At 50.9% G+C, this 15709-nt stretch overlaps 1 protein-coding gene across 23 annotated transcripts in view; it reads right to left on the reverse strand.

The window, feature by feature from the left end:
• Nucleotides 1-15709, reverse strand: part of TNS3 (tensin 3) — a 260512-nt gene that overhangs the window by 173172 nt on the left and 71631 nt on the right. For 22 of the 23 annotated variants that reach the window (XM_070615538.1, XM_070615557.1, XM_070615541.1 and 19 more), the window contains one exon: nt 2111-2149. Coding sequence is in view for 1 of the 23 variants with exons in the window: in XM_070615535.1 (XP_070471636.1) it covers nt 2111-2149 (39 nt within the window). In the remaining 22 variants the exon portion in view is untranslated. Of the gene's footprint in view, nt 1-2110; nt 2150-13071; nt 13116-15709 lie in introns of those variants that run through there. The other variant, XM_070615562.1, reaches the window with a different exon arrangement.

Genomic DNA, 15709 nt, shown 5'->3' on the forward strand with positions numbered 1-15709 from the left:
CAGAGCGGTTGAACGCCACGTGCGGAGAAGCCCCTAGCACAGAGGGAGCAAACAGGCAGGCGGGTCAGAGGGCTGGACACTGAGGTGTGGGGGGACATTCACACCCCAGAGCCATCCATCAACCAAACCTCAGGTGAACGAGGAAGCGGGTGACCTGCTCCCAAACCTGGAAGGCTCGTGAGTCTCCATGACCACCAATAATGAAAGAGGATGGATTGGGAGGGAAAGGGGACAGGGAGAGACACGTGGGCCCTGTGTGCATCAGCTCAGGGAGCGCTGGCACTGGGTAAGGGGAGGCCTGGCAAAGGAGCATGTGACAGCCGGGTCCCCGCTGGTTGCCTTCTCATTCACGAGCAGCACTGCCATAGGGAAGGTACTCAGGATGCCCATCTCTCAGACGTTCTGAGAATGAACGAGGACCTGAGGCTCAGAAATACCACGCCAGAAGTCTAAAAACTGGTGGCCCTAAATAACCACTAATTTTCCCTCCAACTCTACTGACAGAATACGAGGGTTTTTTCCTGAACAAGTTATCCCTGAATGTGGCATATCAAAATATGAGAAGCAGCGCCAACAAACCTGTCTTATCTCTAATGGCAGAGAGTGTACAGCTGGGGGCAAGCAAAAGATGCTAAGACCAGAGGCTACAGCCTCTCAGCGTCCGCGTGACCTTGGGAGGTGACTCCTTTTTGCAGCCGCAGGTTCTTCATGTCTTGGGTGGGTGAGCAAAGGTGACCTTCTGGGCAAATGTGTCTAACCAAGCGTCCGACACAGAGCAGGCACTCCATGAATGGAACAAAGACAGAAACGGAGTGGACTCTCAGGGGCCTGGCCAGGAGCCACACGGGCCGGTGATTCCCAGGTCACACCTGGAATGCCAGACTATCTGGAGGCACATCCATGCCAATCCGAAATGCCAGGCCCATGGTACTGGAGGGTTGTCAGCTGATGCAAGGCCAGGAGAGAAACAGGATTCTGTTTTCTGCACGGACACCATACAGGTGGAAGCCCTTCAGCAAAGCCCACTGGACAAAGCCAGTCCATTACACGAGGCCGCCCAGCACAGGGAGGCAGAAGGGGACAAGCCAGTCAAGGCTGCCCACATCCATCTGACAGCTTACTCCCCCAGCAGCCAGGGGGCAGACAACACTCCCCCCATCCTAGGGAGAAAGCCATGCACAAGACAGCTGCCATACAGTGGAGGCCCTCACACAGAATCCACAGCTACTGCAGGGAAAACCCAGCCCTGGGTCGAGGGGTCACTGGGCCTCGGCCAAAAAGAGGCACTGGAAGCAGGAAGACAGGCAAAATCCTCTCCAGAACTATGGATTCTGTATACAAAACCAGGGCCAAGGGCATGGTGCTGCGTCCCATCGGAGAAGTGTGGGGAACACACCTAAGAGAGACCCTGGAGGAGGCAGCAGGGCACACCTGTTTCCTTCCCTCGCACTTCCCCACAGTGAGTCACTTCCGATTTGCGATAAGAAAAGAGGATGATCAGTATCCTGTTGTCCTGGAAGTGCACTAAGCCAGCAGGTGTCCTGTAGGCCACTAACAAGTCATTAACACCAGGCTTAACCTTGTCCTCCAATGGGGGGCAGCAAAGAAAACATCATGACATGCAACGGAGTTTCATTTAAAAGGCAGACTGCAATTTATATTCACGGAACAGCAAGCCGGAGAGAAAGTGTTATCACTGTGTTTACCTTCAGTCTGATAGAAAGACGTCATCTGTCAGAGCTTCCTGGGCCAAAGCCATCGCATGATGCTCCTACACAGACACTCTGTGGCAGATACTCTGCCCACATTTTTATCGCTAAGAAAATGGATATGTGGCATCTTCACTTTACAGCAAAAGAAACTCGGGCTCAGGGAAATGAATCCCTAGGTCTTACGAACGAGTGCGTGATTCTCTCTTCTTAAGGAAAGCATGGACATGGCCAGTGCAGTGTGGTTAAGGGTCCCTACAAGAGCTGTGGGAATGAAAGTGACAGCTCAAACAGAGGGAGTGGATCCAAGAGGGAACGGAAGACCCCCCAAGAGGGCACAGCATGAACAGACTTAATCCTGCAGGATGGTACCACGGCCCCAAGAGACGCCAAGGACTTACCTGCTCCGGGGGTACTTGTACGCAGCGGGGAATCACCACCTAAAGGGAGAATAGACAAGATAAGCAGATGAGCTCTCAAGAAAAAACGGCAGAATGCTCAAGAAAGGCTCCCAGACCTCTGACCACGATCACAGTAGTAAACTTTCAGAACCTCAAGACAGACAAGAACTCAAGTTAACAGAGTCCGGATTTTTGCTGACTGTTGTATAGTCTAGGTCCTTTCAGAGAATTTCATGAGAACCATGGAGCCTTCGCCCAAGCACAACCCCATCACTCACAGATGCAGAAAGTCCTCTTCAGTTTCAAAGCCCCAGTGGACTCCCAGGCCAGGGATGTCTTGGCGAGTCTGCCAGGCCCCTCCTCGCCACATAGTGTGGGGAGCGGGGCCAGGGGAAAGAAGTGGAGGACTCTGCCTGGGGTCTTCAGGCTGCCCCTATGCCTCACAACCATACCCAGAGCTTACATTCTCCACAGAATGGACTGCCTTTTCTAGAACTATTTCCACAAGTGGAACTGAAAGCAGAGTCTAAATGTGGCAACGTCAGGGCGGTTATCTCGTTCGAGGCTCAGTGCCAGGTGCAGGAGACGGTGGAAAGGAGCTCCCTGGACTCTACCATGGTCCTCTGAAGAAGCAAGAGCACATTAGGAAAGACTCACATACCAACATGATGAGACCACAGCTATAACTGAGTCACAAGAGACATGGTACAGGCACCCAGGACAACTGACACGACGAGATAAAGATGCCGGCTTTGGAATCTGTCTTTGATGGGACCTCTGCTCCACCATTTACTAGCCACAGAACTGGGCTTTAATCACTCTGGGCCTCAGTTTCCCCATCTGAGAACTGGATGTAATGAGAATGTACGGTGCTCAGAACGGGCTGGCACAGGGCAGGCTCTCCATACTCAGGGAACACAATGCTCTCCCTGAGCTGAAAGGGCTGTGGGTGGGCGAGGGGATCACACTTGCTTGGTGCAGTTCTAGAAGGCCAGGATCACGGCACCTGCAAGCAGGATTCAGCTCCCCATGAGCTGCCTCCTGGCTTTCCCCGCTCTGGAACCCTTAGACCCCCATCCTCAAAGAGTTTTATGAAAATGTGCAAAGGAAGGAGAAATCCCAGTGATCTGACTAATTGTCCTTGTGGCCTGGCGTGGGCAGCAGTGTGACCTTGGTTCTTACCACTGGGACTATTTATAACTCTCTTGCTTATCTTAGTGAGTTCCTCAAGAAACGTGACACACAGTCATTCATCTGTCTGGGACATATTATTACTCCGCCAGGATTCTGACTCATGATCTCGTCTGGGGCAGGGGGCCTCTCTCCTGGCCCTCTATCTTCTCACCCTGCCCAACCTAGCTGCCCCCTTCCACACACATAGCAGCCCCTCTCTCTATCCAGAATGGCTGACTTAATGGTTGGCTTCCCCCTACACTGAGACTTCCTATAAAGCAGAAAAGCATCATTTTCATTTGTGTGTCCTCAGCTCCACATATACATATTAAAGTCTGATGAATGGATGAGGAAATGTGAGAAAATAAACGTAAAGCCAAAAAAAAAAAACAAAATAAAAAAATGGCTTTGGAATACAGTAAGTTACAGACCGATGCTTACAGGACAGTGATGGCAGTCAGACAAGGAAACCCCATGGTCAATGGAGCACTGTGATTCATTTCATCCTCGTACAGTCTCCACTCAGCACACACGGGTCCTGGTGCTTCAGTAAGTGTTTGACATACTGGAGACAAATGTGCAAGCAATTGGAGTTCCCGCCTTTGAAAAATCATTTTCTGCTCTCCGTGCAACGGAACATTATTCATCATTAAAAAGTAATGAGCTAACAAGCCACAAAGAGACGTGGAGGAATATTAAGTGCCTATTACTAAGGGAAAGAAGCCAATGAGAAAAGGCTACGAACTGTAGGATTCAAACTCTGACATTCTAGAAAAGGCAAGCTATGGAGATAGTGAAAAGATCTGTGATTGCCAAGAGTTGAGGGTGGGATGAAGAGATGGAGCACAGAGGAGTTTTAGGGCAGTGAAACTACTCTGTACATTACTCTAACAGTGGATACATGTCATTATACATGTGTCGAAATCCACAGAATGCACAACACCAAGAGTGAATCCTATGGTAAACTATGGACTTCGGTTAATAAAAACGTATCCAAATTGGCTCATCAAGCATAACAAATGTACCACAGTAATGCAAGATGTTTATAATAGAGGAAATTATGAGGGGCGGGGGGAGCTCCCTGTACTATCTGTTCAATTGTTCAATAAACCTAAAACTATCCTAAAAAATAAAGTCTATGAATCATTTGTTTATTTCACTCTCTGGAAGCATGTTTGTTGAGAACAAAAGCACAAGCCCTCCCTACATCAGAAGCTTGAGTTTTAAAGACAGCGGCAACCACGTATTCAGTCCAGAATGTGCCAGGTGTGTCCTGTGCCTCCCACTTGCCCCTGCGTCCAGATGGGGTGCAATGACACTGCCCACCTGCCCTGGCCCCAGGACGTCCTCCAGAAAACAAGAGAGCCCTGTGCCCTGGGGCTCCCCAAGCCCCCCATCCCCCGTCCATCACAACAATGCCAAGCTGTGGCCAACACCACTAAAAGGCTCTGCATGCCAACCTTGTCTGACTCCATCATTTGTTCAGCCCATTTTTCCTGAGCGCCTCCTCTCGCTGCACCTCACGGTGATACATTGTTAAACAAAGCGAACAAGTCCTCAGGGAGGGGACAGTTACTAACACAAATGGCACAGACTGTACTGTTCATCAGAAAGTGAGCAGGGGTTGGAGGTGGGAAGTGAGCAGGCTCCCAGGTGAGTTGTCAAATGACAAGCAGCAACTCTGCGCTTGTATGGCTGCATTCCTGCCAGAAAAAAATCCTCTGGTGGAGAGAACCGATTATAACCCCTAGTGTCCATTTTTACGAGCACCTTTATGAAATGCAGACAGTAAATGTCTGAGGCAAGACCTCGAGAGAGAATGAATTTGCAAATGAACATGCACAAGAAGCGCCAAGTCAGAGAAAAGGGTATGGTCGGGAGGAAGCCACTTGTGGGTAAAGAGAAAACTCATATTGACATCAACAACTGCAAATGCCTCATGTAGTAAAGACCACCATCAAGTGGAGAACATGTTCTCACGCGAACCAGCCTGCCCCGTATTAGGGATCTGAGCACCCGTGCAATAGGCCCCTGCTTGCATGTCCTGGAGATCTGGGTGTTTGCCCGGCTCTTCAGCCTGACCCTCGAGGCAGAGGTGCATGGTTTCTCTGGATGTTCTGCACCCAAGCAATGTGCCCACAGAGCCACAGGCTCCTCACGGGCAGCTGCACCTGCCCCTCCGACCTGCAGGCCCACCCTCCTCCCGCTCAGGATGGAGAGAGCAGGTAACCACACTGAGGGCCACCATCCAGGGTTCAGGTCAGGGCAGTAACGGTGGAGCATGCTTGCCTGCTTTCTCTCTTCATCTCCAGTGCCACCTCTGATCATATACCTCCCAGTGCCGTCTGGTTCTGCTATTTTCATTTGACAAAAGGAAATGCTGTGGTCCTGGATCATTTCCAGGTTGCCTTGGCCTTCCTCGGCATGAAGCAGCATCCAGGTTCTTCAGATGCTAATTCCATCTCACTGAGGGAGCTGAAAAGCCAGCGGGCAGCCACCACAGGATTCAAGATTGTAGGAGGGTCCCGATGCCGCTACATTCCTCAGGACTGCCCTATAAATGGATGCAAACACCCCACACACCCCTGAGCTCTACCTCATGGCCCGTGAGTGCCCAGCCAGCATGATAGAGGGGGATGTGGCAGCGCCCTGGGGGTCTGGGCGGGGTCCTCCCTCATGGAGCAACTCCCCTGCTCTGTAAAGTGGGCTGAGCAAGCCACAGCAGGAAGAGAACAGGGCATGTGCCTGCACCAGGGCCCACTCACAGCGAGGCCCACGGCTGCGTCACCATGCCTGTTCCAGTCCCAGCAGGGCCAGGCTGCGTCTGCAGGTCCTTCTCACTGCCCTCACCACTGCCCGGAAAGCCAGTGAGTGTCACATCTATGCCTGGACACTGAGGCCCAAAGAGGCCCAGCCACATGGGCAGACCCCCATGGGGAGAAGAAACAGCTGCTGGGCCCAAACGCCACCTTCCTCTCCTGACACGAACGGCTCCCCTTTTTCACCAGATGGAGCGCCCGGGAGACGAGGTGATGAGAGGTGATAACAGGGGATGGGGTAGGGAGGTGCCCACTTGTGACTAAGAAAACCCCAGAGGGCCCCAAGAGGTCTGCTCCAGAAGCACTTTATGGCCTTGTCACACTCGATGTGGGGCCGAGTCATCCGTTACCAAGGACGACCACAAACAAACACGCTGTGCCCAGCTGCACCTGGCTGCGTGATGCCTGAAGCCCACAAGCCAGCCGGTGGACAGGGGACCAGAACAGAGGCAGGACAGAGGAGGCCTCGCATCGAGGAGTGCCCGTGCCCCCAGGAATGGGAGTGTGGATGAGTGAGTGTGTGCAAGTGTGAGTGTAGAGGAGTGTAAGTATGTGGGGGGCATGTTTGTGTGCCTCCATGTGACTACGTGTCTATGTGACAATATGTGTTAGTGTGCAAGAGTTTGAGTGTATATCTCTATGTGACTGTGAGCATACACGCGTGTGTGCTTGTGCATGTGTGCCCATGTGAACACATAACAAAAGCCCAGCCCTACAGCTTCACTTCACCAGGGGCAATGGTGCTTTAGCCGACAAGCATCTCCCGTCCTGGAAGGCTCTTTCACCCGCGGTGGAGACCCGAGGGGCTGACACGCCCAGGCTGACCGCAGTTCCAAGGTAAGCCTCTTTCTCAGGAAGAGTGAGACGGTCTCCTATAGCCTAGACGGAAGTCCTGGAGAGAGGTCACCGCTCAGTTCTCCACACTTGTCACAGAGAGTGTCTTCTTTCTATCAGCACCATGAAACGATGAACTCAGCTTTTATTGTCGTCATTTCTTATTAAACTTTGCTTTGGATAAAGCCATATAAAGGGTGACATTTTCCCACTAGTTTCTTTAAAAATGCATGTGTACAACTGACACACTGCAGATTACTGTGTGTGCAGAGTGAAGGTAAATGAGAGTTCAGCCTTTTCTGAAGCATCAAGAATGTCAGTTGTGCTGGGTCACATGAATGAGACCACAGACCCCACAGAGATCGGACCCTCAAGCACGTGGCACGCGTGCACACGTTCAGCCGCCCCATTGAAGGCCGGCAGCTGGTCTCTCCTTTGCCATTTTTCCTACATGTTTCCCAGGTAATTTGGCCCACAAATGAAGTCTCCCCAGTTTGGTATCGAGCCAGCAGGAGCAAGTATTCAAGATTTTGGAAGGGTAGATGAGTTCAACAGCACCAGCCAACAGTTATTAAAATGCAGTAAAGAACCGCTCACATGTGCCATAAATAAATCAAGACTCCATCACAGTATGTGCAAAGCCAGCAACGGGAGAGACGAAAGGGCGGGCCAGCCACTGGGCCTCGCAGACGGGAAAGGAGGCAATTTGCTGAGTCAGGCCCAAGAAAAAGGCATCACCTTACGCATAGGTTCTAGCATTCAATAACATCTCTTTAGCACAATAATTTGAATACTAACATAAGCTGTGCAAAATGTGGAGTGAAGTTTACCTTTGCTTTATCTTTACAAAGGTGATATTCGATGAAGGGAATTCATAATGAGACCAGGATGGCACCCCTTTCCTTCCCAAATCCTAACAATAGTCACAGGCCACCTTCTCCCTCTCCTGCTCTGAACCAGGTGCTGGGAGACGGACACAGACGTGACATGTCCACTGGCCACAGGGGCTTCACAGCATGGGGGGGGGGCGGGCGACACTGCTCATCTCCCCACAGAGCAGCAGTCCTGAGATGGGGGCTTTCCTAATGGGGCAGAATCTTTATTACTGTTTTTATCTTTTATTATCTTATAGCTTTCACTCCTTGTGTTGTACGTTACTGATCAGGAAACCAGCAAGATGTTTTTAAGCATCCATTACATAAGTGAGGAAAAAAAGGTTCAACTATTTTTACTTCCATTATTACCATTTACCATAAATAGGGGGCAGAATAATGAAAAGAGGGAAGCCCCCCTCCCCACCGGCGCTGACATTCTGAGAGGGGGCACATCCGCTTGGGTACCAACTGTCTTAGTGTGGGCTGCCATAACAAATACCACAGAGTGGGCAGCATAAACAGCAGAGATTTGTTTTCTCCCAGTTCTGGAGGCTGGAAGTCCGAGGTCAAGGTATCACAGGGCTGGCTGCTCCTGAGGCCTCTCTCTATGGCGTGTAGACAGCTATCTTCTCCCTGTGTCCTCGTATGGTCCTCCCTCTGTGTCTTCATCTCCTCTTCGTATAAGGACACCAGTCAGACTGGATCAGGACCCACCCTAACGGCCTCATTTTAACTTAATCACCTCTTTGAAAAGCCTATCTCCAAATACGGTCCCATTCCAAGGTCCTGGGCTTTAGGAATCCAACCACTGCATTTGGAGGCGGAGGGCACATCCGGCCCACAGCACCCACCATCAAAGGTCTGAGAGCGCAGAGGAGGACCAAAGTCAACACAGGACCTGTTACTCCACTGGGAGCAGGGTCCTCCAGGCAGGGCCCAGGAGGGCTGTGACATGGGCAGGTAGCCTGGTTCCTCATTCAAGGCTACCTGGAAATGCTCCTCTGAGGTTGGGGAGCTCCGGGGAGAGGCTGACTTTCAACACAAACCTGCAAACAGCGCCAGAGTCTACGCAAAGAGTGGCTGCATGAAACGCTGACACTGTAGAGTGTATTAACTTATTTGCCTCCTTCAAGCACTTTCCTTAACCGTGCTTCTGAGTTCCTCTGTCAGGCGTGACCCTGGAATCCCTAATTAGGTTCACATTCCTCACAGACTCTGTTCTCCCACTGAGCGTTAAAGCCCAATTTAGCCTGTCTAATCCCCATGAGAAAACACGCCACCCTACAGACGCAATCACGCCTCTTGGCCAGCCAGCCTCACACGGGGGAGCACAAGAGAGAGAGGAAGTCACTGGAGTCACTCGTTACATTTCTCCTGAAAGTTAACAAGCAGCTCGTGGAGACCACTTGGTGCAGTTGTTTTTAAAAAGTTAGAAAGACAAGCCGCAGGCCTTCCCAGCTCTCAGCCTCAGCTCTGCTCAGCTCTCAGGGTCACACTGCTCTCCCCATGCAGCTCTGAGATGCACACGATTTTCAGAGAACACAGTCACGCGCCTGTCCCAGACGAGTGAGCCGAGCCCGCTATGCGCTCCCGTTGGAGCCACTTCGTCACACACTTACTCACGTCGTGTGACTGCTCAAAAGCCACCTCCTTCACCCAAGTGAGGCACAAGGCCCATCTGGTCAGGGCCGCGTCTTCCCTGGGTTCAGGCAAACAACCGTCACCACTCACAGGAAATATCATAAAATTAAAACAATAAAATACTGCTCTGCATTCATCTCGTTACCACTATTTGTCCCAGATCAGAAATCTCATGTGAGTCCATTGCTGGAAAAATGTCCCAAGAATTCTTCTCAAGGGGGCCGGGAAGGACACTTTTCAGAACCACCTGCACCCACGAGAGGATGCGTGCTCAGCGACTGACTCAAGATCCTGTGCCTGAGTCCGTCTTACAAGATTAGGCTGGATAGGGAGGCCTGGCGTCTCACTGATGCCCTCACTTTATAGCTGAGGAAGCTGAGCTTTTCAGAGGTAAAATGGTCCAGGACCCCTGCTAATTAGACCAGACCAGAATCGGGGCCTATAGACGTCTCGGCACAGGCACTTACCAGATCCCTGTGTCTTATCTTTTTGAAAAGAGAGAAAGATGACATAGAATAATTGATAAGATGCAAATGGCTTGCTAAAGAACCAGAAGCACAACTCATAAATCCAACTTAACTGAAGAAAGATAGGACATAATAATACGTTTAAGAAGACTTTTGAAAATCTTTCTTGTTTTTTTGGTCATTTAAAATACCAAGGGTCAAGATTTAACTGCATCAAATTACTGGATCCATTTCCACGAGAAAAATCCAGGTCTCAAAATCAGTCATTACTCTCCAGCTACGTCATGCGCAGCCTAGAAGTGCGTCACAAGTGATTGGGCATTAATAATAATGAAAGTACTGATGCTGGTGAATAATTCATGTCTTAATTAGCAGGAAGAGACTGACCATGACCTCTCCAATAATCCCTGTGCTATTTCCAATGCTTCCCTGGAAAGGAGGAGCGCAGTAGGTGTGTCTTCAAAAACGGGAGGCTCACGAGGCTCTTTAGAAGATGACTTTGCCGCGACCCCATCAAGAGGGAACAGAATAGAGGGCAGGGAGGGGAATGAGAGCTACGTGCCAGGAGATTCACAGAACCTGGGCACAGCAGACGAGCACCATCCTTCACTGTGTCCCAAGGGGGGAGGGCAGCTCTACAGTGGCATTTTGTAAAGCACACAGTGGCAAGACACCACGAGCTGATGGAGAAGGCACTCTCAATGCCAGTGGTGGACCAAGGAGCACCAAGCCCCCACCTCCTGTCCCCCCACCAAGCCCTACCCTCTCCCCACCAAGCCCCCTCCTCCTGTCCCCCCACCAAGCCCCTTCTCTCTCTCCCCCACCAAGTCCCCCTCCTCCTCCCACCAGACTCCACCGTCCTCTCCCCATCAAACTCCCCCCCCACCCCCGACCAAGCCCCTTCCTCCTCTCACACTTTACACAGACAACAATGTGGGAAGAACATCTCTGCAGACCAGGAGACGCGGAGTAAGAAGGGTCTCCCTCAGACTTTACCCCTCAACCAGACCAGGCTCAACAGGAGCAGCTCTGTGGCCAGGTGAACAGAGCCAGGACAAATGGGACAATGAGCTGTGCCAATGAAGCGTGCACTTTTGTTTCTCTTTATGAGCGGGGTTAGATATGATGTGAGCCCCTCATGACTTTTTTAACACCTCCCTCTGGTTACAAAGAGAAAGAAAAGGCACAAACATAAACAACAGGTATTTAAGGACAAAAATGGTACATTCCACAAGGAGGATACTGAGAGAATTTCCCCAAAATCATTTTGTTGAAAGTGTCTAAAAAGAGTACAATGAATACTTTGGTTTCCACCAACTCTCCTTTGATTCAGGGAAGGGCTGACAAGGGAAGGAAATGAGAAATTTTAATAGTGCACAACTTATCATCAAATCTTAAAAAATTTTTAATTTAGCATTAGGCTGCATATGGTCAGCTAGCTCACTCCAACTGTCCACACAAACATAGCCACTAAACTCACACCGGTTCACCCTGAATGAAGCTGAACTTCCATCCACGTTTACAAACTCCTGCTGACAGCGTCACTCTCCACCCAGAATCCACGACTGAAAGCCTGAGCAGTGCCTGCAGCCCCCTCCCCATCCACCAGGACGCAGGTCCAGCGGGTCCACCTTAAAATGCCCACGAGCTCCTTCCCGCTGTCCTGTCCCCCACGGGAATGAGGTCCCCACGCTCGCTGGGCAGCACGAAGCTTTCCAAGGGGCCTCGAGGCCAGTCAACTCCCCGCAAAATGCTTTTTCAAAGTAAAGAAGTCTGTGAAAGGACAAAAATGTTTTAGATAGACTCCAGAATCAGAATTTCTGACTTCATAGCCAGTTTTAGTCATTCAGACACTCTGTCCTCCCCCACCCTCCAGAAAAGCAGCAGTTATGAATTTATTATCATAAAGATGGTCCGAGCAGGGGCAGGGGAGGCTAAGAGGCTGGATTCTCGTGCACAGAAGGGACCCCTGCCGGGTCAGGAAAGTTCCCGGGGGAATGAGGAGTGAATGGCGCGGAGAGACACACGGTGCCTGAGAAGGCCAGAGTCAAAAACGCCTAGAAACACACAAAAAAGAACTGTGTGGGGGCTCCTGGGAGGCGGGGAAAGGGCACCCATGAGCTATTTCTGTGCCTGAAGGCAAAGGGGAGGCAGGCACTTCCTGAATTCCTGCTCAAAATAAATAGCTTTACAAGAGAAAAAACAAAGCACAAGGTAAACTGGAGTTTAATTTTACAAACGAAAATTTGGAGGTGGGAACTCGAATGATTAGTTAACTGTTTTCATCCTGTGGCTAATAATGTAGCTGAAAGAAAGAGAAATAGGGTTTTCAATACCAAAAAATCTATGTTCCAGAAGCAGCCACCCAAAAATAAAACCAGCAACTAGATTAGAAATGTTCTTCTCCATGTACAACAAGAAATTTCAAATGAGAGGCACAAAGATGCCCACACAGACCCCATGAAACACTCCCAGATGCACACCAGTGGTCACCAGAAAGGTGGGTACGCCACATTCATGGTCCTGACCTCAGTGCTGGCCCTGTGTCCTCAAGGGGCTCTGACCAGTGGCATGGCTGTCCCCGGACACCTGTGCCCTGGCTGAGCTGCCACAAGGCACAGAGTGTCTGCAGGTACAGTGGGAACAGGCCCAAGGCCACCGCCCTGAGGACGAAGCCTACAGGGGTCCCCCAAGCCCACCTGCATGTCCTCCCTGACAGGGGAAGAAGGGGACAATGAAGTCAGTGTAGGGCTCTGATCACCACTCCCAGCCCGAATGCGGGGCCTGGAAGACGGATGGAATGGGCAGTAGGGAGGTGACCTCAGAGAACAAGACCCAGCTCAGAACCTTCTCTCACGGCCGGAATGTGGTCTCCTGGCCAAAGCTGGAGCACAACCCCCAAAAACCACCAGGAAAGTCCCTAAAACTTGCGTCCGCCAAGATCAGGCCGCTGGACGCCAGAGCAGACCGCATCAGCACGGAAGCAGGGCAAGGAGCGGACCGGTCTGGTGATGTTAAAGGAACACTGCTGCCATACCCGGAAAGCGTGCCAAGCCCCCAGGTGGGAACGAGGCACTTTCATTCCTATCTGGTGGAGAAAGAGCCCGAGGCCCAAGGTCATGCAGCTACCGCAGGGCAGCCAGAACTCATACCTCTGCTGTGCGTCCCAGGCTTTGGGGGCTGCTTCTGGCAGCTACGCATGGAAATTTCCACTTTCTACACCTGTTCTCCCAAAAAGAGGGCGGGAGCAAGGAAACAAATAATCACCTTTTATGGAGGTTCATGAACTGGCGAATCAGGTCATAACACTCAGAGAGAAGGAAAATGTTCGCCAAGTGCTTTTTCTTGTTTTTGTTTATGCATGAGCAACATGTGCCCATGCAGCCTGGCCCCAGGGCAGCCCAACCTGGACGTCCCTCCCCCAGGCTGCATCGGACGCCCTCCACGGCCGGGCTCCTGCCCTGCTGGGCGTGACAGGGCCAGTACAAACGGTCACACATTTGTGACTGTCATCCTGAGAGTGTCGTCTGTTTTGAACGGAGTGGCCTCATATTCCCAGGTGCCCTTATTGTGTCATGAAAGCCTGGCTCGTGAGGTCAGATGGCACCGTCCTCCTGCAGCCCTGCAGCCAGGTGCCCATGACTTGCCCCTCCGGGGCCTCAGCGAGCCCGCTTGCTTGAATTGTAGTTCCACCTCCTCCATGCTGTATTTCAGGCTCGGGAAAGACTCACACAGACTGCATTTGATCATCTCATGTGTAACCAAGTCCCCTTTGCACCAAGTGAGTCCAATAATAAACCAGAATTAATTTGCTAAAAATATTTCAAACCATTCCTGCGACCATTCCTCCCGTCCCCGAGTCCGGCTGATGTGGGGGACACAGGGCACTGGCTAACTGGTCATGCAGGCCTCACTCACGTGGTCTCTCTGGAAAGGACCATACAATGAACTGGCTGAATATGACTGTGCAGGAAGAGCTATTTTTGAAGGAAGCTTCCAGAATGTACACATTTAAATGACTGCAGCTCTTCAAAAGTCACCTTATGACACTATGCAAATATTCCAATAATTCTGTCATTAATTAAAACAAAACTGACAACACTAAAACTCTCTTGGAGCTGACTTCAGGTCTGAGTCAAGCCTTGAGGGAAGATGCCAGTCCTGAAGGCAGGAGCTGGCTCTGCACAGCATTCTGGTGCCAACGATTGTGGGATTTATCAAAAGTCAAGTCTTCCCCAAAAGCCTAGAGCCCACCACTAATGGAGTCGCAGAAACACGTGGTCTCAGCTCTGACGGCATTTGCAAAAGCAATTCTAACAAACTTGAGCAACACCCAGGCTCAGTCCCCTCCCCTCACAGGAGACATGGCTAGCCAAGAATTTGTGACAACCAGGCCTAGCGGCCCCCACAACACAGCGCATGGTGAGGGGATGGCTGCGGGAGGCCACTTCCTCAGGTTAGAACCGGTGCTGGAGGGAGAAGCATCCGGCTCCGAAGTAGGCTCCAAGGGCACTTCAAACGTCCCCATCTAAACAGCAAAGTGCACTTGGCCTTGCGGCGGGCCAGGCTCTCCGGCTGCCCTCCCCGCCTCCAGCCGGCTGGACGAGCCCGCTAACAGGTGAGCAGCCGTTCGGCCGAACAGTGCGGTGGGGAAGGGCAGCCTCCTGTGAGACATGTGTGGCGGTCTGCTTATCAGCCACAGCACAACATGCAATGAAAAGCGGCGATTTAGAGAAAACAAGACAGATTTTTAATTAAATGACATTTAAAATAAATGTGTTATTTCAAAAGAAGATCATAATTCCCTTCTGGGCTTTTTTCAGACAGAGCTAGTAAACCCTACGTAACCATAGCTAAAACCCAGGCTGCACTAAAGAGCAAATGATGAAGTCAGAATGACACAACTACACAAGCCACACGGTCCTGTCACCCTCCATAGGCCACCACCAGCTTCAGAAGCCTCTCTTTCCTCCAGTGTAAAACGGTGACACAGTGGCTGCTCGCCTGTGCAGCGCTTAGCAGGTCCCTGTGGGACCCCCCAGAGACAGTGTGCAGAATGGTGCCCATGGAAGGAGATGCCAGAACTGCTGCCGGCAGAGGCATTCAGTGGACAAGCTCCTCCAGTTAACAGTGGCTCCATCCTGCTGGCCACCTTCAAGTCCAAGACAGCTCCAAGACCCCGCAGTCAATGCTCCTGTTGGGGGCCCAGATTATTTTGGGTTTAAAAACATTAATTCCTGTACAAAGGAAACTGCCCTGCTTGTATAAAGTAGCACACCCTTTCCTGACACAGATACACGTGGACTTTAAGAGAAAACCCAGAGCCCGTGCCGTGGCTTCTGTCAGCAGGAAGCCACATGGGGGGCCATTTCCCAGATGCTGAGCCTCAGAATAACAGTTCCTGGTAGGAAAACAGCCACAGCCACGAACGTACCTCAAGTAAGGTTAAGGTGACTTTTCTCATTGGAGTGACTCAAAAAAAGACTGGTGAGGACAGCCTACTAGGAAAAGGATCTTATGGAAAAGGAAAGAAAAGCGCCCTTTGGAAGAACAAAATTAAAACATGCTTAACGCCTCTTCTGACTCCAGCGACAACTCACAGAAGTTAAACACAAGACATGGAAGCAACCCCAAGATGTCCTTCAGTAGGTGGATGGATAAAAAAAACTGTGGACATCCAGACAACGGAATATTACACAGCAATAAAAAGAAATGAGCTCTCAGCCCATGAAAAGACATAATGGAACCTTAAATGCATAATACTAAGTGAAAGAAGACAATCAGAAAAGG

The sequence above is a fragment of the Equus przewalskii genome, chromosome 4, assembly GCF_037783145.1.
Source record: "Equus przewalskii isolate Varuska chromosome 4, EquPr2, whole genome shotgun sequence".
NCBI classification, from domain to species: domain Eukaryota; kingdom Metazoa; phylum Chordata; class Mammalia; order Perissodactyla; family Equidae; genus Equus; species Equus przewalskii.